Source organism: Myotis davidii, unplaced genomic scaffold, assembly GCF_000327345.1.
Source record: "Myotis davidii unplaced genomic scaffold, ASM32734v1 scaffold187, whole genome shotgun sequence".
NCBI lineage: Eukaryota > Metazoa > Chordata > Mammalia > Chiroptera > Vespertilionidae > Myotis > Myotis davidii.
This window is the reverse complement of record NW_006383018.1, coordinates 5289670-5314296: the sequence shown is the minus strand read 5'-3', so window position 1 is coordinate 5314296 and position 24627 is coordinate 5289670. Positions and strand designations below refer to the sequence as shown.

The window sequence follows — 24627 nt, the reverse complement described above, 5'->3', positions numbered from 1 at the left end:
TGAAATTGTTATTGTCAACTCACTTTTTCCAATGGGGCAGTGTAATTATGATAACTTCATGAAATAATAGAATGATCTTCGATTGGACAAATTCTGACTCGTCAGAAAAGCAAGAGAGATAATTAAGAAAGTTAAGGTGTTATGGAACATAATTAGCTTACTGTGGTAGATTTAATAATATAATGTACAGCCACCAAATGTATTACTTTATGTTTTCAAACAAAATACTGATTCCTTGAATCAAGTCCTGGCTCTTCCTCTTACTAGTTCAATAGCCTTGAATCTGTTTGCCTTGCTGGCTTCAATTTTGTGATGTATAAAATGGAAGACTGAACTCTCCAGGAGAGCAAAGGCATGCCAATTCCAATTGGTGGTATCTGTCAGGAGTTCTCAGTTAAGTAGAAGGCTGCGGCCATATCCCAATAGTAAGTGACTATGATCTGTTTTTTTGTTAGCAGAGTCAGGCAGGATGACATCTAAAGCCCTTTCAACTGCAGCGTTCTATGAGACTAAGTTTATTGATCACCAATTCATAATGATTTGCAGCCACTTTCCAAATGACATTTAAGAAAAAGAAAAAACCACAGCAAAACACGTTGTTATTACGTGAAAAATCAAGATATTTAGCTCTAGTTTAGAAAAATGGTTTCAGTAAGTGGCTTCAGTTAGAGGTGAGAGTGGGGGTGTGTGTGTCATGAAGAAACACTCTGGTTTTTGTAGAAAAAGTAGTGGTTTCTCTTCTGCCTCATGTAAAGAAAAATGGCCATATCTCTTAGAAGAATGGAATTTAAAAAGGCAGTTTAATGCCTTCCCTGTGATTAATTCTACAGCCGAGGCACGGGCTATCTGTGACAAAGGGAGGGGGCCTGGATGGAGGTCAGTAAAGGGGGGAAGTGGGAGACATCTGTAATAGTGTCAACATAAAAAAGAAAACATTAGCTGAATCCCTCCCCCGCCCCCAAATGAGTGGCCTGCAGCACTCTGATGTTGAGTAAACTCATAGGTGAAAAGCAGACTGCTGAGAAAAGCTTGTTTCAAAGCCACGATTTTTAAAGCTGGATTGATAAAACACAAGGTAAATCTTAGAGGGGAAAAAAGCAAAACAGGTTGTGTACCTGGCTGGGTATTGATGTGCCTCAAAATACTTTTCTACAGCAATTATTTGATTTAGTAATTATATTTCAATTTGACTATAGAAATTACACATTAAAAAATAAATTAGGGAGGAAACCATAAACATCAGCTTCTGTAAACCCTGAAATGAGTTGTTGATGCAGAGATAGCAAATGGATTCATCTCTTATAATCAATTCTGATGAATTGCCAGCAGCTTCTTGGCGTGCTCATGGATACAGGGGCTCGGGGACTCATACAGAGCTTTTTGCTGTTAAAACTATAAAATATAAGACAAGCCTTATTTTTCTTGCCGGTACTTACAATTTTTAATTTTCAGAGATGATTGTATAGTTAAATAAGTTTAGCAATTGTATTTTGGGTGTAACTTCCTTTTTAAAAAATATTCTAATTCTTAACGTTTGCAATCTTCTGTGAAAAGGATTTTGAGAAATTGAGATGTCTTGGTTGCTTAGGCAAAAGTTAATTTTTAAAGTCTCATCAGGTAAGTGGCTTTTCAGTATTATCCTTATATCTTAAACATATTAAAAAATATTCTTCATTTTTCTTACCCAAATAGTAAGTATAATATTTCCTATTCAGGCAATACTCTAAGCAATTGGGACATTTCCACTATATTAGGTAAGTAATTTGTTCTCATAAAGCACCCTTGTCATATTTTCCAATGACTAGCTTATATCTTAAAACTCTATGAACATGAGAGACAAATTAACAAAATTGAAATGCTTTTATAAACAGACTTTAATTTCTTAGTAATACATTACTTATTAATTAGAATATGTGATATTTGCAGGCTGATTTAGCTATTGCTAAGGGTAATAAATCACTTAATCAATAGATCTCTTTTATTTCAGCTATACAGTATGTTTCCCACACATCAAATATGTAAGAAATTATTACATATGCAATGCATTAAATTCATTCACTCTGATTTGACAGTTCATGTTTACAGAACAGATAGATTGAATTAATATTTTCTAGGTATGCTTACTTCTGAATGCATTTAATACATGGAGTTTACGCTGCCATCTCCGCAAGTAAAGCCTATATCCCGATGGCAGTAAGATCATCTATTCAGAAGTCTACTGCATCCACTAAGAACCGGGATATATGCCACAATAAATTCTGCAAATGCAGGGTCCTGTTTTTCACATCTAGCAGAACATGTGCTGAGGCAGTTACCGATGTATTCCTACCTGAACACGCAAGCCCACCTCATTTGGAAGTCTGCTTTCTAAACTGCAGCAGATAAATAGTGGCAAATTAGAGGGGCTAGAGAAGCTGATATAGGAAACATACTGATGCAATGAGAAATGACAGCTGACAACGTGTCCTCACATGAGAAAACAGAAAATCTATAAAACACACAGCCTTTCAAAAGCATTAGCTGGGCTGGGACCCGCTAGCGCTAGTGTGATCAGTAAATGACAAAGCAACCAAACAGCCTATAAGGGTGTCGCTGTATAATAGAACAGAGTGCAATAATTGATGTGCCAGAGTGCCATCTTCACCCACCAGGAAAGAGGATCGACCACTGAGTGCGTTAGAAAACGCAGCCCTCTGACAAGTTTCTTTCCTGGAGTTCCTGGTAATTAAGATTGTAAAATATTCTCTTAAACCACACAAATTAGTAATTGATTATATAAGTGGACCCTTTGAAGTGATTAATTTGTGGATAAAGTCTCAATGAGAGAGAGATACACATAACAGGTTACTAATAAAGATCACCTGCACATGAATATGAACATGACTTTATGACTTTCTTCCCAAAGATTTCAGAGGAGAGATGGCTTTAAGATTTAAATTTAACTGGGGCTTGTCGGGTCTTATACTCCTCAGCCTGTTTATCTTTATAGCCATGTACTTGTACTTGTGATACAGAAAAAAAAAGGGCAAGTGTTTTATGGACTTTGTAGAGAAGGGACTCTGTACATGCCTGTATGCCATTAAAAGTAATCATGTAATAATTGTGAAGTTACGTGCTATATAGATTCCTTAGGAATGAAATACCATAATCCCTTCAAAAGTTAATGTGTACTAAATACATCCACATTTGCTTTTGTTTTTAAGTCATTATAAATAAGCACACTTTCATATTTTCATTAGGATATTGCTCCCATAAGGAAAAAATGTCAAATGGACCAATAAAAGAAGACAGGATGCTATTGAGCTAGGATGAAGTCCCACTTTATTGTGATTGCCATTATCATCTGTTATTTGGTTCTTGGCTCTCTGTTGTAATGTAATGTATATTGTTGACATGGTCCACAGTTTCCACACCTTAGGATGAATATGGGGAAAACAGTTTTGTGAAAAGACGTTGCTAGCATGGTAGCAAGGGACATTGGAGCTACATTGGAAGGTGAAACGATTACTCCGGCCATGCCCGAATACCCTTTTGCTCTTCTCAACTCAGATATATCATTTTTCCTTTGAAAAAAAAAATCTGTTATTTATGACTTTCGTGTTCAGTTTTTAATCTTGGCAGACCTAGCTACTCTTGCCGTCTGAAGATGGTGTTTTGGACCCCCTGTGGGCTGGACTTTTGGTTTAATTGTTTTTCCCGTTAATGGTGATGGATTTGCACGGATTTGGCCACACGGTGGTTTCCGGTTTCATTTGTGTCCAGTGGCATGTGTTTGCAAAGGTAATGGGTTTGCAGCTGGAGACCGGTGCAAAGCCATATGCTACACAAAGAGTCCACGACCTGCGACCTCAGCTTGATTAACTTGGTCCTGTACACGTCTACCCCAGAGATTATTTCATTTTAGTCTGGGGATTCTTTGAGTGTTTATATTTGATTTCCAAGACTAGCTTTTAAGGGAAACAATGTGCTTCGAGCTTCCTGTTTGTGAGTAGTACCTGGGCAGATGAGGGTGCAGCAGTCAGTAACAGCGTTTGTGGGTGCTGGTGCAGACCCTATGGCGTTCGTGTTTAGAATAAGAGCCTATAACTTCGAATTCTCTGTCACTTGTTGTTTTCAAAAGGAAGTGAGGTGTAACCACTGCCCAAATAGCCTCTGCTGAAGAGCTGTTTGCTTTGCAAGTTAACAAACCAGAGAGGGTAAGGGACAGGGTACCTCTCTAAAATGTTGTGAGGGCGCTCATCATTTCAATGTTGCTACAGAAAGGAAGTATTACGTTCACGAACAAAACACACTGGCTTAATCATTTTTCCACTTCTGAACGATGAACGTATCACACATCTGTATATGTTTTTCTCAAAGTAAATGGCATACTATACGTTTGAAGTGAAGAGGCTTTCCTGTGGAGTTGCCAAGGTAACTGACCAGCACGCAGTTCAGCAGATTGCAGACGGGCATTGGAGTACACGTGAATAAAGAAAAGCGTGTGTCATCGCAGAGCCCAGGAGGCCCATGCGAGATGGCAGCTTGGTTCTGTAGGTTGCAGAAATGCCTTTCATGGAAACAGACTGAGGTAGATGTGCTATACTTGTCCTTGAACTGAGGCGTTATTGCAATAGCAGGTACCTTTTCATGGTTCCACTTCAGGACCTGCCAAGAACTATATAGAAAATAGAATCATTTCAATATTATTTAATTAAGAACCTTCCCTTTTGCTTGTAAGCTTGCTTTTGCCACCTTATGACAGCCAGCACTAAGGGAAACGGTTAGTAATTAGTAATGTAAATGGAGGAGGGTAACATGTAAACTGCTACACACCCATGAGAATTTGTTACACCGTTGAAATTTAAATGGAGTATTATATATATTTAATCCATAAACATGAGACCCGTGTTTACCTCTGCAGTGTTTTGTATTAGAATATATTCATCCGTTCAGTAGGCACTGGTAACGTTATTCAAATATGCCAGATACCTTCTAGGTGCCGAGAAAATAATGAAGGTAAATAAAATTCAGAGCTGAACTTCAAGGTGCTTTTAATCTCTAGAAAGAATAAATTAGATTAGCTCTGAAGAGATCCCTTTAGATTATTCGAAATATTTCTGTGCTTTGGATATAAACTCCTCTTTACATATAGAATGAAATAACTGCTCAGGAGGAGTTCACAACTCTGCATAATTTGTCTGTCTTCCCAGTTTTTCTCCCCCTACCTGAAATATACCCCAAGATCTAGCACCCCTGGTTTAATTCCCTTCCTTGAAAGAACCCCACGCAACTCCGCAATTATATCGTGTATGTGTGTTTGATGCTGCAAAGCCCGAATTCCCCGTCTCTGAGTTTCAGAACCTTCCTAGTACTTTAAAAGCCACATTGAATTCTACTTTCCCATAAATCTTTTCCAATTCTTTCTAGCCTCTGTTGCTGGTAATCATGTTCCCAGGTATTGCCAGAGCAGCATACTCCTCTGGATCATACCACGTTAGGTGTACATTGGTCTCCCAAACCAGATGGTGAGCTCGTGGAAGGCAGGGACTAGGTCTCCTTCATTGCTGCATTCTCCATGGCACCTTGTATTCCAGAGGGTGTTGTGGAAGTCAGCTGCTGAAAAACCTCAAATTCTATCCTCACAGTTCTAGGACTCGTACACTAACGTTTTTTGAGAATGGGATCATTTTCACTGTGAGGAAGTTGTTCTTGGGGAGAAGTTTGGTATTCTGAAGGCCATGGGAAGACTACGTATGAATACTCGCACTAAACAAGGCAGGAAGGGACGAGTCTCCCTGCAGACCTAGTTTGAACCCAGCCTGCTGCCTCCTTCCCTCGGTGACATGGCCTTTGAAGTTGTGGGTTTCGTAGTAAAGCTATGGATCTACGTGAAGCTACAAGCCAAATATTTTAGTTTAGTTTTACATTTTTGGCAGCCATCCACAGAACCGCAGGGACAAGTTTTCACAGATAAAGGAACATTTTTGTGGGAGTTCCTATTTTTACGCTGAAAAATCTACTGTCAGCGATCTCGCTATCCAGGGCTTTTAGTTAGTTGTGAGCCTGAAGAAAGCAGCGTTGGGGTTCCTAAGGTTAATTACTCCATTTACAAATCCATCAGTGAGTAAGAGGAAGAACTGGCCTGATAGAGTTTATCTGTTTAAAAATTGCAGCCACTAGCCAGTCAGGAAGATAGAAAACCAAAAGAGATTGTAGAGGTGACAAGGGTAATGGCAGTAATGTGTTGGTGGAGATGCTGATAGCGGAGGAAAAACAATAGGTGGAAAACTAATCAAACCAATTTGGCCATTTTAATGCACTCCCATCATATATCTTAAGTAACCAGTGAATCATGAAATCTACCCCATTTCACTTAAAGCAATTATTGGCACTGAATTTTATTATGTAATTGATATCACTTATTTAGGATGTAGGTTTATATTGAGTGAGTTATTAAATGTCAAGATCAGGTAAAATGGAATAAATCAGTTCTAGGAGAGAGATGAGAAATAACACATATAGAAAAAGTATCAACGCATTTTTTAATCAGTATATATGAAAGTTGCCTTACATAGATCGATGGTATTATAAACTCTGATGTGCTTTGTCTAGCAAACAATTAATACAGCATAGATTCTGACCATTTAAAACTTACACTTCATATTTTGCTTTGGAAAAAAAACCTGTAGCAATTATGTAGTTGGTCAGTTCTTATGATGCATTTTGCTGGTAATAATTGCAATGAAATCACCAGAAAGATGTTATGAATGTTTTCACTATTTAATAACAATTTAAAACATTAAAATGTGCCTAATTTTGTTTACACGGTGTTTTAAAAGTCTCTAAACATGTCAAGTCGGAAGAGTTAGTTGTTTGATGTTTTGTTCTAAAATCACTTCCCTTTAAAACAAATTTCTTAATAATATGTTGCATGTTGCTTCAGTTTTCCCTTCCTTACAGGGTAAGTGAATTGTCAAGAGCATATCTCCTTATTTGTCAATCTCCTTTCTTCCCTCTTCGTTTTCAGTGTACACCATCTTCTCGAAGGTGCACTCTGATCGCGATGTGTACCCATCTGCTGGTGTCCTCTTTGTTCATGTTTTGGAAAGAGAGTCTTTTAAGGGAGAATTTCCACCTTACCCCAAACCTGGTATGTCTTCAATGGGGGGGAAAAGTGATAGATTTACTACGTTTTCCTTTCTGTTCAGTGTGTATAATCTAGGTGACATATGATAAAACATTGTTAACATTTGAAATGGTTTGGGTGCATGATAAATTGGTCATTGTAGGCTATTTTCCATCATAAGATTATAAATTTAATTGCAGAAGGAAATAATTCATTTTTGATTTTGAAGAAAGCATATTTTTGGTTTCCCAATCTTGAGCTTTGTGCTTCTGACAAATGATGTACCTGTATTTGCATAGAAATAATTATAGTTATATAATTATGACTTTCATGTTAAAACTTTGAATCTTACATAGTACATTGATTTTTAGAAACCTATACATATGTTATAGAAGAGCATGAAATATGGTATTAAGAAAGTTCTCAAAAAAGCTTTTATAATATGGAATAATTTTATATAATGAAGATTAATTTTTCCCTTAAAGTTATACCAATTGCAAAGTCTTATTTGATTCATTATTGGCTTACATTTTTGTGACAAATGCTATGAAATCAATGAAGACATAGAAAGACTGGCAAGAAAAAATGTATTAAATTATTATAATTCTTAAGTAACAAATAAAAATGAATTTTCTGAAAATTAGAGCATTACAATTAATATAAACATTGTTTTTGTAGATTATATAATGAAAAGCATACCTGAAAACACTCATAAAATATAGTTAACCATGTTATCAACAGCATTCTAGAATAAAAGGTAGTATTTTTATCAGTTACTTAAAAATGGTTTTTAATGTGGTATTCTATGTTGCAAAACTATTTAGCTAAACCTTTTGAGCAAACTCTAATATTTGAGAAGCAAACATGTAGTTAAAAGCATAGTTTCTGGAGTCAGCCAAGATTAAATTCTAGTTTTACCACATAACATGACCACAGAGAAGTTACATAACATGGAAAATTACATATTTCATCAACAAGATTAGGGCTAATGATAGTACTACTTTTATAGGTATGTTTCAAAATCAGATGAAATACTGTAGTGCCTGTAAAATCTAGGCACAGTAACAGGGCCAGGTACATGCTAATAAATGATGCCATTATTATTATTATTTATCATTAATAAATGTTGTCATTATTACAATTCTTTTGGATTTGTAACACTTTTATTTCAAATCATCCTCCATTGTTTTAAAATTACATCATTTTGTTTTAAAATAATATTTTTATAATTTTGAGATATTCCTTAAGATTAGTTTGATAGTGTCCAGAGTTTCATGAAAGGAAGGCTTCGCAAGAAGATGAACACCTCAACATGATTGGGAGATTTTTCTGAAAGACAGTTGTCTTATTGGTAAAACTTTCCCACTCCTAGGTGACCAAAATAAGAAAAAAAAAAAAGAAAAGAAAAATTCCTCTGAAGTTGTATGAATCTGCTTTCTTTGTTACATTAGATTTCTAGACAAACGAACAACCAAAAGGATTTTTTCTTTACATGAGGCCCTAATCTTGAATTCCCAGATGGATTTGGCTTTGTGTGTGTGTGTGTTTAGTTTGCTACAAATGTAAAAAAAAAAATTTAAGACAGAAATATTTTGATTGAAACTACCAAAGCAACATGTGTGGAAATAACTAACTTGTATTTTAATTCTGTGTTTCTTATCTAGGCGAGATTAGTAATGATCCCATAACATTTAACACAAATTTAATGGGTTATCCAGACCGACCTGGATGGCTTCGATATATCCAAAGGACACCCTATAGTGATGGAGTCCTGTACGGGTCTCCAACAGCTGAAAATGTGGGGAAACCAACAATCATTGAGGTAATGTCTTAGAATGAGCAAAATTGTTGTTTTTTTGGTAATTTGAGTTTCAAATTTTGGAATTAAAATTACATGGCAATAGTTTCCAGTATTTTATGCATGGAAACACTGTAGATTGCATTTGGAAATGTGCCATTCCTTTCTGTGAATTTCCAGAGTCTTTTAAATTAAATTTATTGGGGTGACATTGGTTAATAAGATTAGATTGGTTTCAAGTGTACATTTCTATGATACAGGATCAGTATATTGCATTGTGTACCCACCATATATTTGGCCCCTTTTACTCCTCCTCAATATCCCTTCCCTCTGTTGTCTGTATCTATGAGTTTCAGTTTTATATCCCACGTGAGTGAAATCATATGGTTCTTAGCTTTTTTTGACTGACTTATTTTGCTTAGCATAACAGTTTCAAGGTCCATCTGTGTTGTTGCAAATGGCAGTATTTCATCTTTTCTTATGACTCAGTAGTATTCCATTGTATATATCTACTACATCTTCTTTATTCAATCATCTATCAAAGGACATTTTGGTTGTTTCCATGTCTTGGCCACCGTGAATAATGCTGCATTGAACAAAGGGGTGCATATATCTTTTTGAATAAGTGTTTTCAAATTTTGGGAGTGGGTTCAGAGAAGAGGGATTGCTTGGTCATAGGAGAACTCCCTTTTTAATTTTTTTAAGGAACTTCCATACTAGTTTTCCATAGTCGCTATGCCAGTTTATATTCCCACCGACAGTGAATGAGGGCTCCTTTTTCTTCTCCACCTCTTCAACACTTATTATTACCTGTCTTGTTGATAATAGCCATTCTAACAGGTGTGAGGTGGCATCTCATTATAGTTTTGATTTGCATTTCCCTAATAGTGGAGCTGAACCTCTTTTCATGTACCTGTTTGCCATTTGTATATCTTTTTGGGAGAAGTGTCTGTCCAGCTCCTCTGCTCATTTTGAAGTGGGAGAGTTTGTTTGGTGTTGAATTGTATGAGTTTGTTATATATTTTGGTTATTAATCCCTTGTCAGAGCTGTTGTTTACAGGTATCTTCTCCCACTAGGTTGCCGGCCTTTTTGTTTTGTTGGTGGTTTCTTTGGCTGTGCACAAGCGTTTTAGGTTGATATAGTCCCATTCATTTATTTTTGCCTTTGCTTCCCTTGTCTTTGGGGTCAAATTAATAAAGTCTTCTCTAAGACCCAGGTCCATAAGTTTAGTACCAATGTTTCTTCAATGACTAGTCTTTATTTCATTGTTAATCTAATTAATCATGTGTCCAAAAAATATAGGTAGGAAGTCATTAAATCCAACAGAAATCCGACAGATTGTGGGGAGAGTTCTTTTAACTTTGTGTAATAGTCTGCTTTTCAAAATATATAGTCTGCTTTAAATATTATTAAAGGTTTGGAATGACTCCAAAATTTTGATTTTTTACTGTATTCATAAATATTTCTGAGTATAATTTATTTTATTTAAAGCTTTATGATGCTATGAAAATCTTTAATATTTGTTTTTATTTTTTTAAATTTATCTTTATTGTTGAAAGTATTACAGGTGTCCCCCCTCCCCCAGCCCCCCCCCGCATTGACCTTCTCCATCCCACTCCTGTCCCCTACTCAGGCCTTCACTGCACTATTGTCTCTGTCCTTGGGCTATGCATATATGCATACAAGTTCTTTGATACTCATTTTTAAATGAGCAAGATATTTCTTTTATGAGTCAGTTTGTTCTACTTTTTTTCCTCAGTGTCAACCACAGCTGTAATCACTGTCAGAAGGCTGGTGCCGGGATGCTAAGACTTTGCACAATCTATTAGTTTTGGGGGTTTTTGAGGTACTGCAGACCTGTCTGAACGATTTCCTATCTGTCATAAAGTTAATTATTCCTTGATTTTTGAACTATTATTCTGGTTTTGGCCTTCGCTTTGTTTGCTGTTTGCAGTGGCTATTTCTGAGTTGACTTTGATGTGAGGTCATTGGCTCTTCAAATGTTCGCTAATATTTGACTGTACAAAGGGATTGATCTGTGTTTTTGAGCATGTGCCATAAGCTTTATAGACCATGACCCTTACTGTTTTACTCCCATCGTAAGTGGAGATGTGATTTCCCAAGGGTTATTCGTGACGTGTTTTTTGACTGGTTGGTGTGTAAACAACACAGGGATGTGCTTGTTTTAATGTGTCCTTTCCAGGGCAGCCCTGAAGCTTCATTTAAAAGTACAAAAATAAAAGTTGTTTTGGTGTTTTTGAAATTGTACAATGGCACTGGTAAGTAATTCATAATGGTTAATCCATTTACTAATGGTACCTCTGCATTGTGATGAGCACTTAACGGTCTTCCGTGAAAGAGTCTCTCTGATTTTAACTTGTTTTGGCATGTTAAATAGACCTGACTAATGATTTCTCTTCCCATAATATTGCTAAAAGCTCTGAGTTCTTATTGCACAGAGAAGGAATATTTTGTAAGTATATAAACAAATCATGAAAATGGAAAGGACAGTATGTTTTCATTTTGTCCTTAATGAATTTTATTTTCCAAATAACATTTCACTTTTTTAATATGATTTTCATTTTCCGATAGATAACTGCCTACAATAGGCGTACCTTTGAGACTGCAAGGCATAATTTGATAATTAATATAATGTCAGCAGAAGGTAGGTATGAAAAAATGTGTTGCTGATTGCTTCTTTGTTTACAAGAATATTTCATTATATTTTATGTCTGTGTAAAATATAGTTAAAGATTTTAAAGTACCAGACATCTAATATAACTAATGAAATAGTAAAATGTTGAAAAGAAAACTAAGCAATATTTAATTTGTTATAAATACCATGATGTGTTAGGGCCATGGTCGGCAAACTGCAGCTCGCGAGCCACATGTGGCTCTTTGGCCCCTTGAGTGTGGCTCTTCCTAAGCCTTAGGAGCACCCTAATTAAATTAATAACAACGTACCTACCTATATAGTTTAAGTTTAAAAAATTTGGCTCTCAAAAGAAATTTCAATCGTTGTATTTGGCTCTGTTGACTAATGAGTTTGCCTACCACTGTGTTAGGTTGTCACTTATTTCTTCAGGCCTTGTTTTCCTTATCTTTAAAATAAAACTAAGAATAAAATTGCTCTTATCAGTCTGGGATACAGATTCCATGAATTAGGCATGAAATGTGCTTCACTTAGGACTGAGCACAGAGTACACAATCAGTAATTATTAGGTAGTTTCATTATTTTACTTTATAACTTATCATAGTTTTTTTGTGAAGATAAGGAGCTATTGATGGACAGAAGTAAACTGTAATTTGGGTCACACACTACTTCCTAATAGCTAATCATGCCTCAGTAATTGCCAGAGTCCATCAGCATTTAGAGTTACAGATGCTCAAATTATGTGATTCTGAGGATTTGGAAGGACCCAAGGACTACTCCAAGAATTACACTTTCAAATATTTGACCCTATTTTGGCACTTGATTGGGAAAAATACATACCAACTAAAAACTTTGCAGTTAAAATGTATATATCATGGGGTAATCCTCTCTGTACCAGATATTATTTATGAATGAGGGTAACAGGAGGAGAATGGACATGGCATTTTCCCTCCTGAAAGCAGGAAAACAGTGTGTACCCTGGGTAGAGGGATTCTTCCATGTCCCAGTACAATTAAAAACAAATGAGCAAACACAAAAAACTTTATCAGAACCTACTCATTTGGATTGTGTGATAATTCAGCAAAGGCTAAGTTAAAAGTTGCTTTTATACTATACAAAAGAAAACAATTTCTATAGATTTGATAATGCAATCCAAAATTGAGGAAATTAAAAAAAATTTGAGGAAATTGCTTGAAGACTTTGAACCGCTTTGCATGAGTTTTTCCCAGGGGTTATAGCAATATCGGTTGCAGACAACAAACCTGCTAGTTCGAAATTGTGAATGACCTTCATATATGCAAAGCAAGTCCCAGTGCCGGTTCTGTAGGCTTGGACAGAAAATTCCCTGTCCACTTTTTCACTTCCCAAGGGCTTTGGTAGGTATTGACATTTGGGTCAGCGAGACTTGCACTTGACTCCAGTTGTATGTGGATGCTGGCATCCAGTCTAATCGGTCCCTGTAGAATTAGAATGCCCTTAATGAACAGAATAATTGCAAAGTTTCCTTTTCCTAAGGACTTCAACAGTACCGTTAGTTATATAGTTACCTGACAGTGAGCGTGGATCACTCACCTCACCGTTACGCTCTCAGAGTGACTCAAAGCCCTTTGTCAGGTATATCTGTAGTTTGAACCTCCTCTTTCTCAAGTCTTCTCTCAGTCCTGTGGATATAGAGTCCACAGGCATCCTAATAGGTGTTATTGGTGTGTGGGGACCCATGTCCAAGCAGACACTAGCGGAAAACCGCTACACAGCTGTAGAATTAAAAGGTGGCTTTAGGGGCTATTTATCTAAAAATAGGGGTTTTGAAATGTGTTGACGAGGGAGGAAGAGTAGATGGGTTTGGGGTTTTTACTCCTGACAGAGCTGCTTTACTGCTTTTCACAGAGGGTTCTGGTGCCCCAGGCTCTGAAAACCAGGGAACCAAGTGGCATGCCTTTGTCCTTGCTGGTATAGATGGAATTGATATGGGCTCTCGGATGTGCATCTTGGAGCCTGGCCTCCGTACATGCCATTTCTTCCAGATAAAGTTAGGAAAAGAAATAAGAGTTGCATATCAGGATAATCACGCTCCGTCTGACTCCTTGCCCAGCTGTCTTCTGCTTGGAGAGGCCTACTGGGAAATTAGTCCTGGAGACTCACACAGCCTGGAGCTGAAGGAGAGGCACAGAGTGATTCTTTATATTGGGTTCAGTACCTCGGAGGCCTGCCACCAATCTCTTGGCCTACTGCTCCCTTGGCCTCTGTGATGTCCAAATATAGCAGGCCTGGGATTTCCCCGAAGTTAGAAAGCTTGAGTGACTCATCTCTGGGAGTCCTGGCAGCCACGCTTGGCTGGGTAGACAAGCAGGCAGCTGCACAGCCCGGAGCCGCTGAGGGGCGTGGCGGCCGCCGGTCTCATAAAGGAACGACAAAGTGGGGTCACCTGGATTAGGAAAAGCCAAGAAACAGTTCTCCAAAAAGTAACATGGGTCATAAGAAACAAGTTTTGCACAGTGGATGTAAAAACACTGAATGAAATTAAGAGAGGGTAGACTTCTCGCATGCTCAAAAACTGTCTTTGGCATTATTTATAAATGTCATTTATTGCCAAGACACTGTTCTTCATGACATATTTCTGCACAACCATTTCTTGGTATGGGGAAAAATGTAGTATGATTAAGCTACTGTTTATCTGTAAGAAACAGGAAATGTTTCTGTATGAAACAGGAAACTTACCTACATAAAAGAGAATATATATATCACATTTTAGAAGATTGCAGATGGCCTGTACATCAAGCAAATCTAACAAAACCATAAGCAGCATAAATGACAGTGTCAGAAATGAGTAAAGAACCTTCTGTGACTAGGGCCTTGGAAAACTCATTCTTTAGGAAGAGATGCCACACTCTAGAAAACTCTCTTGAAAACTTTAAAGCCAGAATGTCTACCCTGACATCACCACAGGCATTTACGTACCCTTTCATAATAAAGTGCCTTCATAAAAAATGAGGTCATCACGATTTCAGTTGTTTATTGTGTAGTTTTTATTTTTTATTTTATTATTAAGTAAGAGTGGAATGCTTTATAGATATGAGTTTTAATGAAATAAGTCAGAGGATGTATACATAGAAAAAATTACTCTGTGTATAGTCCAGAAACATTTTCCTTTTAAAGGAACAATTTAGATAACCAACCTGTTTATATTACGATAGTAATTGCTAAAGAGGAGCACTTGTATACAGTCTCCCTTAGCTTAGATAAAAGTCATATAAATTCAAATGATGGTAAATTTCTGGACCTCAAAAATCAGATTCCCCTTCTGAAAGAATGGAGAACAACACAAAGACCTACTCACGCTCTGGTTGTGAGTAACAAATGTGACAATTCACCTCAATCCATTAGTTTGTAAGTATTAATAAAAAATAAGCCTTTATTATTACAGAAATAATATTAAACAAAAAGAAAGCTATTTTTATCTTAATATAACAATTAGAACAAGGGAGATGATGATTTACAGTTCAAGAATAACATTTGAGAAAATGAAATAAATTATATTTACTCTTTATTGAGAGTATGAATTGGACATTCAATTGTTTTAAAATATTAATTTTGAAATCTTTGGAGAGTAATATTTATGAGATATTAGGGAAAGGAGAGCTAAATCTGTATGAGGTAAGGAATTTAATGATCACTTTAAAATATAACTTTTCTAGAATATTTAATTATGGAGTGATCAAAATAGTAATATTGTTATAATTTCAGAATTTTTATTGAAAACATAATCAATATTTATTTTAGTAAAAAGTACTCCGTAATGTTTTAGCATGCTCCAAAATACAGCCATGCATTACATAGCAACATTTTGGACTGCAGAGAGGACATGGCCCCATAAGACTGTAATGGAGCTGAAAAATTCCTATCACCTAGTAATACTGTAGCAATTGTGACATTGTAGCACAATGCTAAGCTCTTGTTTTAAATACATTGAGTAGCCTAAGTGTAAAGTTGTATAAAGACTACAGTCGTGGACAGTAATATCCTAGGCCTTCACATTCGCTCACCTCTCATTCACTGACCCACCCAGAGCAACTTCTAGTCCTGTAAGGTCCGTTCATGGTGAGGGCATTATGCAGGTACAACAATTTTTATCTTTTATACCATAATTTTTTATTTTATTTGTCAACTTTGCTTTACATTCAATATTATTTTATACTAGTCTCAGGTACAATATACTCTATTTTTACTGTATATTTTGACACACAAATACTTTCCATTGTGTTATAATTACCTACAGTGTCCAGTGCAATGACTTGCTGTACAAGCTTGTAGTCTAAGAGCAATGGACCATACCGTTCAGCCTAGGTGTGTAGCAGCAGGCTATACCATCCAGGTTTGTGTAAGTGCACTCTAGGATGTTCGCACAACTCATTTATCAGAATGCGAAATGCAATGTGTATTCCTGTTGTTAAGCAATGCGTGACTATACTGCACATTAAAAATGTGTTATTTCAAATCATATACCAACAAGCCACAAGCAAGTACTGATATTTTATGATGTTCTCTCTATTTGGAAAGAATGTTGCTCTGTGCCTAAGGAATAGCACTACTTAGCGTTGTAATGATAAAATGAGACGATATATTTGAAAAAGATCTGTTAATTTAAAAACACTATTAATACAAAAATATTATTCCTACCCATGTTGCCTTCCGGAAGTGCCCCTTCTGCCTGGGTGAGGCAAGAAAGGAGGCCCGCAGGTCATTGGCAAGTTGGAGGCTGATTTGGCCTTTTCTTCTTTCTTTTTACCAAATCCTATAATTATTCGCTGCCCTTGAACTGTAATGCATGGTAGATAAAATTCTGTGTCAAATGTATATTTTTAGATACATCCCTGTTATACAGACTTTAAAGTCAGGATTAATATCATTTTCAAAAATGTGTTATTTCAAATCATATACCAACAAGCCACAAGCAAGTACTGATATTTTATGATGTTCTCTCTATTTGGAAAGAATGTTGCTCTGTGCCTAAGGAATAGCACTACTTAGCGTTGTAATGATAAAATGAGACGATATATTTGAAAAAGATCTGTTAATTTAAAAACACTATTAATACAAAAATATTATTCCTACCCATGTTGCCTTCCGGAAGTGCCCCTTCTGCCTGGGTGAGGCAAGAAAGGAGGCCCGCAGGTCATTGGCAAGTTGGAGGCTGATTTGGCCTTTTCTTCTTTCTTTTTACCAAATCCTATAATTATTCGCTGCCCTTGAACTGTAATGCATGGTAGATAAAATTCTGTGTCAAATGTATATTTTTAGATACATCCCTGTTATACAGAAAGCCTTTAAAGTCAGGATTAATATCATTTTCCAAAGGCAGGACTGTGACAGAAATAAACAAGTCCAGAATTATTCTTTTGTTTCCCTTTCCAAAGACCACTTCACTAAAGCTGTGCATACCCTTTCCACCAAAATTAGATTTCCCGTTACCATACCAAGCGGAATTCTTCATTAAAAATATGAATGTGGAAGAAATGCTGGCCAGCGAGGTTCTCGGCGACTTCCTTGGGGCGGTGAAAAATGTGTGGCAGCCGGAGCGTCTGAATGCCATAAACATCACGTCGGCCCTGGACAGGGGCGGCCGGGTTCCGCTCCCTATCAATGACATGAAGGAGGGGTAAGCAGACCTTTATCTTGTTGCCTTCAATATGAATTTTTAAATGTGGTGATCTTATCATACTTATTATAGATGGAAGATGGTCTATTGCATTTTTTTTAAAAAAATAAGATGTGGGTATTGTAAAGATATGAAAATACTAGCAATTTTCTGTATTGATAAAGAGGTTATGTTAACGGTTCTTTATATCTGATGTTCCAGGTCCTGTGAAATCTAATTGTAGATCAGGATCAGCAATCATAAATTACAGTGCTGAGTCTTTTGTACCTTCTGTAGAGAAACTGATTATTTAGGACCCGGAATTTCAAAGGACATTGATGCCCCAGTTATCAGCTGCAGCAGGACATGCAGACTGCTGTAACTTTATTCTAGGAAACTATTTCTTTGCCTTTAACATTCTTTCCACCATGTGTCAGTGACTGGTGGCTGAAGCGGATTTGAGACCTATTCCTAAAGCTCGGCCTTGTCATTTTCAAGCTGGGTGACGTTGGGCGAAATGCTGCAGTCCTCTGTGCCTCAACCTCCTCATTTGCTCCCATGGGGAGTTTACTCTCCCTGTAGTTCATCACAATGGTGAAGGGCAACAGTGCTTTAGAAAGAGATTTGTCTGTTCCCAAGCCTCACCAAGGTTCAGAAGCACTCCTATACCTGGGCAAACTGAAAAGTCAGTGTCAGCTAGACTTTGATCTTTAATTTTTAATCTGTAGGCTGAAGCAGACCCTATAAACACATGAGATATGGAATGAGTTGTATTTGGGGTAGCATATTCCCTTTCCAACTCCTTCATTTATATTCCTGATAACATTTTTACACAGATGATATCTGGAATTACCTAGAATGCCTGAATTAATAAGAATTAAATTTAAGGACAGCTATAAAGGAGAACGTTGTTGGAAATAAGGGAAAATATCACAAGTAGACGTAACTAAAGTATGAGGGAGTAGGCAGAAGCAGGGTAAGGGCTGAGCAGTGAGCTGTCAAGTCCAGCTCACAAATTTCAGAACGAAGCTGTACCTGCTATGTTGCAGTAATGTGTTCTGAAGCCAGCCAAGCACACTTAGAAGTGTTGCTTTTATCTCGTTTTTTTGGGCGGCTTTTTCCGTGAAAACGTAATTCTAGAATTCAAATGTTTACGTCAGAGTTACAACCTGATTCTCTGAGTAATTAAGAGAGAACTGTGGAAAGAAATGAACAGAGGTATCTCCCCAGAACACCTTCTCCAAATGGGGAATCTTTTCAACATTTGTTAAAGTCACGTGTTCTGTGATGATTGTCCAGACAGTAAGCAAAGATGTTGGAGGGAGCACCATGAAAGCCAGGCATTGGTAGAGCTTCCCACAGTGGTGCTCTCAGCTGGGCACAGCCCTTCTCCACTCACTAGCGCAGGCCCCACCCACTGAGGCACTTTCGGAAACAACTAAACTACATTGAACTAAATAACTCTCTGAACCAAACTCCGACCTAAAACAGTGCTTCCCAGCTATGTCTAGCCTGAGACTTGTCAGTAGGCACCTTAATAAAAATACATCGAGGTTCCAACCTCTGATTCCCCCTAGGGATTCTGAATCTTTGAGTCTAGGGCTGGGTCTGCGCATGTGACTCTAAATTAAGAACGGAATTTTTGTCCCTCAAGTACTTGTTGGAGAATTCGGTCATTAGCTGACTGACCCCCAACACCTGCTGGAGGGTGGCATGTGCTATCAGACATTTGAGAGAGCCAGTCCCATGGCATGTATTTGAACCTGGTCTCAGATCCCTTCCCAACTTGAAATGCTTTCCATGAGTTTTAATTTAATGTTAAGCCATAACCTTTACAAAGCATTCAAAAAGTCCTTCAAAATAGCATTTCTATAAATTATACCCAAAGCCAACTCTATTACTACAGTATTCCTCTACAAGCACTAATTAATTAAAATCCTCCTTGAGTATAATTCCTTGAGAATGATTTTGCATATTTTCTTCAGTCGTTATCTAATGTTGTGGTAACAATTTTTTTTAAAACCCCTGTTGCCTTAAATTTAGAAATAAGTCCAATGCTTAACTCATCTCTTGTGCCTTCCTTTCTTTTTTAATGGTGTATATCATAATTACGAATTCACTTAATAAACTTTTTTGCCTCTGTACTTTCTTTTGAAAATAACATGGGCTTCAAATCCCTTTTAAAAATGAAATAGTGAAAAGATCAAGAGATAGGGCCAGAGATAGCAAAAAAACCCACAACCATCCCTTCCTTTTATACAATTTTGTTTAAAAAATATACACTTCAGAAGTACTAATTAAGTACCTAAATATGTGTTCTACTTTATACGTAGCATAAGCCTCAACCTCTGATCTTTTTAAAAGAAAAAATTCATGAAATATTTTTCTATTTCTCATGGTAGCCATAATCCACTAATTGCGGATGTTTCCATATTTGCTATATATGGTTGATGAGGAAGAGAAACTCAACGGTAGACCCTCAGAGTAAGCTTACAGCCAGTCCCTGCACAGCCCAAGCACCACTAAATGTCAATCATCAAGAACCCATCCAACAGCATCCCAGCTCTTCTTTCTTCTTGATGTGTATTTTTCATCCCTGCAGAGCTCACTGACAGCTTTCAAACTTCTCCTCAATCTAACAGAAAACAATTATAAAGATTTATGTCAGAGTGAGTGAGCTCCTGAGGAACGCTGAGCCTCCTGGAAAGATTCCCTTTCACTCGCCAGACCTGTAACCCCAGGGCAACTGTGCTCTCTCCCAGTGTGTGGTCTTGGTGCCACTTTCGCTCCGGACGCGGAGCCAGAGGCTAAGGACTCTGTGGATGCATTTAGCCTGGGATAAAGCTGGTGGCAAGAGGAGCAGGTTCATATTTCATTCTAGGCATGGCAGAGCTGCCAACCTGGGGTGAGTGATGTGGTGTAAATGGTGGCTATGAAGGGAATGATGGGGTGTGAGGATTAAAGAATAGACTCACTTTTCATAAGAGATTGTCAAACCTACCACTATTTCCTCTGGTTCCCAAAGCATGTGGATCTAGCCCCAATCAGCAACAGAGAATCCTGGTTTATTCTCCTAGACAATCTCGCGGAGTACTCCCTTTAATTAATGGTTTGCCCTCCACCCTACCAAGGCCTCAGAGAGAAGTTACACTTGAGGAAGAGAATGTAAGTCAGTGGCTGCCAAATACCGCTGTGATGCAAGGTCATGATCCTGGGCCAGTCCCTGGTGCTCTGCTGAATTGTCCCCATGTTTGGTGATTTACAAGAATGTCCTTTATTCATAAGTAATGAACCTTCGATATTTTGGGTGCATTATTTTTAAATAATGTGCCTTTGCTATCCTTTCATTTAGGGAATGATGGTGATAGCAGATAGAATTTTTAAAAGTAGTGTTTAAATATAAAAAAAATATTGAAGACCCATATGAATCTGTTTTTGTAAGTTTAAAAACAAATAAATGAAGTCAATGCACCTAGATGTCTAATAACGAGTCTTCTAAGTTCTACGCATACATTCATGCTTTTCTTTCATAGTTTAGTATTTTGTAAGTATTTTTTTATGGGGGAATAGTGTATTAGTCTGGGGGTACAGTGTCTTTAAAATTACAGTCTATGGCCCAACTGGTGTAGCTCAGCAGTTGAGCGTTGACCCAGGAACCGTGAGGTCATCGGTTCAATTCCCAGTTGGGGCACATGCCCAGGTGGCTGGCTCAATCTCCAGTGGGAGGCATGGAGGAGGCAGCCGATGTTTCTTTCTCTCTCTTCGTCTCCCTTCTCTCCCTTGGAAAAAAATGTTTCAAATGGTGATTGAGTTCTCTCTCTCTCTCTCTCTCTCTCTCAAAAAAAATAAAATAAAATAAAAACATTTTAAAAAATTATAGTCTATGTTCACAATCCATTAGGGTGCAGACAGTAGTCAGAACATTAAACCAAAGTGTGGTACATGCTACCGTTGAGGCTGTCATAATGAAGAGTGCTCCTCCCACGTCGGGCGGATGCCTAAAAAGGGCCCATAGAGGAGGTGAACTGGAGCCAGGCCCGAGTTTAAAATGTGAGTACAAATCAGCCTGCTCAAAAAACGAGGAAGGGGGATTCTAGGCGAGGGAACGGCTTGGGCCCTTAGGGAGAAGAACGCGTGGTGGATTTGGAAATGGAGGGTAGGGGTCCAAAAGTGATCATTACCAAGGAGGCAAGTCCCGGCCACCTAAGGCCTTGTGCACCAGGAAAAGGTGTGCGGCTTTTATCCTGAAGCATTAGGGACCTTTGCAGAAAATGGCTGATACTAAAGTTTTCGTTTTAGCAGGTGGGCGTGCTAAGCCTACCACGTGAAAGAACAGAGCAGGCCCACATGTCTCCTTTCTGCCAACAGGAGGCCCAGGAAGCCAGAAAGGCCTGGGCCTGTGTGCCCGTTGCCTCTTCTGAGAATCCATTCCTTCTCCAGGGAGAGGACTGAGCACGCAGTGGGACTAGATTCTAGAAGTGTCCTTTATTTTGTTTCTATTCTGTATTAGATCATTTATGTAGTTCTATGGTGATTGATTGACTACAGATATGGACAGAACAAAGAAGTGGGTAGGGGACAGAGGAAGGAATCGAGGTGCATGGAAGAGCTCAGGAGTGCCCGGGCGATGTGTTATTTATGTAGACACATTCTACTCTAAACTGTCCTTATCTCCCATCTACACAAAATAAAATATAAAATACGTTCAGTCCTTGGACGGTTAGGTAGAACGTACAGTCATTGGACCCATTTATCTGGCTATTGCTGAAAAAGGCAGACTTTTAACTTACATTTTTTACCCGTTTCTCATTTCTTCACATTGTCTGTGTAAATGCCTCAGCAAATGTGTTTTCCCTCAAGGGAAATGAGTTGCTCAAATTGGAAGAAGAAAAACCTTCATAAGGAACAAGTTCCATCTTGTGTTTACCGATTCCTGAGATCAGATCTGAGGAACCAAGTTTTGATAACACTGCTTGAGAGCCTTGTCCTCGATAATGTCATATCTTTACACACATATGAATGTTTGGAAATAGATCGCTAAAGTCATAAAGGTAAAAATCATCCTCATAAAAAATTTTAATTTCTATATATCAAAAAGCCAGCTGAAAGGAAAACAAGAGCTTATGAAAACGTAATTTTAGTGTGCATAATACAGAGTTATTGTTATACATAGCCTCGTGCAACATCACTTTTTAAAACCAACATGTTGAAACTTACTGGTTCTACAAAAGAAACAATATACACACACGCATATATATATACACACACATTATTTTTTACCTACAAGGCAATTCCAGTATCTACTTTTCTTGAACATATTATTTATAGCCTATTTGCATTTTACTTATTAACTGATTTCCCAGCTTTATTGAGATATAATTAACATGTTGTATAAGTTAAGGTGTACAACGTAATGACTTTATGTATATATACTGATAAAGCGAAATGATCACCACATTAAGTTTAGTTACTATCCATCACCACACATAGCTACACACTTTTTCTTGCAATAAGAATTTTAAAGATTTACTCTCTTTGCAACTGTCAAATATTCTACTGCTTGTGTTTTTAAACTGGAAAGATGCTTTTCATTCAGTTATTTATTCTGCAAATAGGCTCCCTGAGGACAGCAAAAAAGTCTGGGTTCAAGGAGAACTATTAAGGGACTGTTGCTCCATCCCCTGTAGAAAGTGATGGTGACTAGAACTAGAGTTGTAGCAGTGAGAAGGCACAAAGTGGACAGGCGTGTGTGAGAGTTCTTTCAGGGTGAATGTCAGAGACCGATGATGGATTGAATATGTGGGAAGAAGGACAGGACTCAAAGATGATGGTGCTTGAGCATCTGGCCATGCCAATCACTGAGAGAGAAGAGAGAAGGAGGAACAGGTGGAGGTGGGGTGGGGTGGGGTGATGATGAGCTCAGTTCGGAACGTATTAAGTTTGTGAAGCTTATGGATCATCCCAGTACAGATGAAAGTAATTTGGCAGTATGTATCAACTGTCATAAAAGTGTTTCCACTTCTAGGCATCTCTTTCAAGATAGTAACATTAAAGAGTATGCACAGAGATAGTCTTTGCAATATTATTTATAACATCAAAAAATTGGAAGCAACTTACATGTCCAACTCTGAAATAATTGCTGAATAAATCATGTGCACTTAAAAATTATATTGCCTTACATCTATAATTACAAAGACTGTACAATAGGGAAAATGTTTATGACGCATTAAGTGAAAAAAGATACAAAATTATGTTTTAGAGACAATTGTAATTAGGTTAAATATATGCATTTGAAAAATATGCTGCATAGTAAGTTGGAAAATGAAAATAGCTATCTTGGTAATATTCTGTCCTTATATCCCAAGTTTTATGTAATATTTTGTGTTGCTTTTTAATTTGAGAAAAAAATAAACTTTTCACAGCACCAAAAACATATGTTTATGCCCACTTATATTATCTTGAAGTGAATTAATTTAAAAATTATTAATTATAAATGCAAATCAGTGTCATGTTAAAGCAAGAGGACCGTTGTAAGAAATATTCATTTTAGTTCTGTATGTACAAATATATTTCACAATATCAAGGGAAAATATGGTGTTTGCTAGGCAGTTAAAAAGGGAGCTTACAAGTAATTTGTTTTAAATGAACTATGTTTAAATCTTTATTGTGAAAGTCTTACATATGTCCCCTTCTTTTCCCCATTGACCCCTTCTGGCCAGCTCCCACCCCAGGCCTTCACCAAACCATTGTCTGTGTCCATGGGTTATGCATGTATGTGTACCTGTTCTTTGGTTGATTTCTTCCCACCCATCCGCTCACCCCGCCTTCCCTCTGAGATTCAACAGTCTGTTCCATGCTTCTATGAGCTATGTTAAGATTCACTGATCACCTACATACTTTACCAATGTTTGCTCACATCTACGTTTGTTCTCAATTTTTAATTTTATCTCCAGTTTCTGTATAGTATATACTATTTGCCTCCCAAAGGCATCATGGTTTTTGTTTAATGTTCTTTTAAAAGAATTTTCAGTTCAAATGTACAATTCACATAAGAACAACCAAATGAGCTTATGTAATCATACTCTGGAGCATAGTCATCAACTCAGGGTGTGACTTCATACTTACATTGACATAGCTTTGAATTTTTGTGCTGCACTTTAATTTTTTAAAATAAAAGCTTTATTGAGATATAATTCACATATCATACAATTCACCTATTTAAAGTCTATAACTCAATGGTTTTTAGTTTATTTCCAAAGTTGTACAATCATTACCAGAGTCCATTTTAGAACATTTTCATCATTCCAACAACCCCCTCCCACATCCATTTAGCAGTCACTTACCACCACACCCTCCAGCCCCAGGCAACCACTACTCACTTGCTATCTCTCTAATTTTCCCTATTCTGGACATTTCATATGGATGGCATTTT

General features: G+C 37.4%; 1 protein-coding gene across 12 annotated transcripts in view; it reads left to right on the top strand.

Annotated features, from left to right (window-relative positions):
- Nucleotides 1-24627, top strand: part of SGCE (sarcoglycan epsilon) — a 75426-nt gene that overhangs the window by 18886 nt on the left and 31913 nt on the right. For all 12 annotated transcript variants that reach the window (XM_015558307.1, XM_006779226.2, XM_006779227.2 and 9 more), the window contains 4 exons: nt 7010-7132; nt 8773-8930; nt 11500-11572; nt 17018-17216. In XM_015558307.1, coding sequence (XP_015413793.1) covers nt 7010-7132; nt 8773-8930; nt 11500-11572; nt 17018-17216 — 553 coding nt within the window. The remainder of the gene's footprint in view (nt 1-7009; nt 7133-8772; nt 8931-11499; nt 11573-17017; nt 17217-24627) is intronic.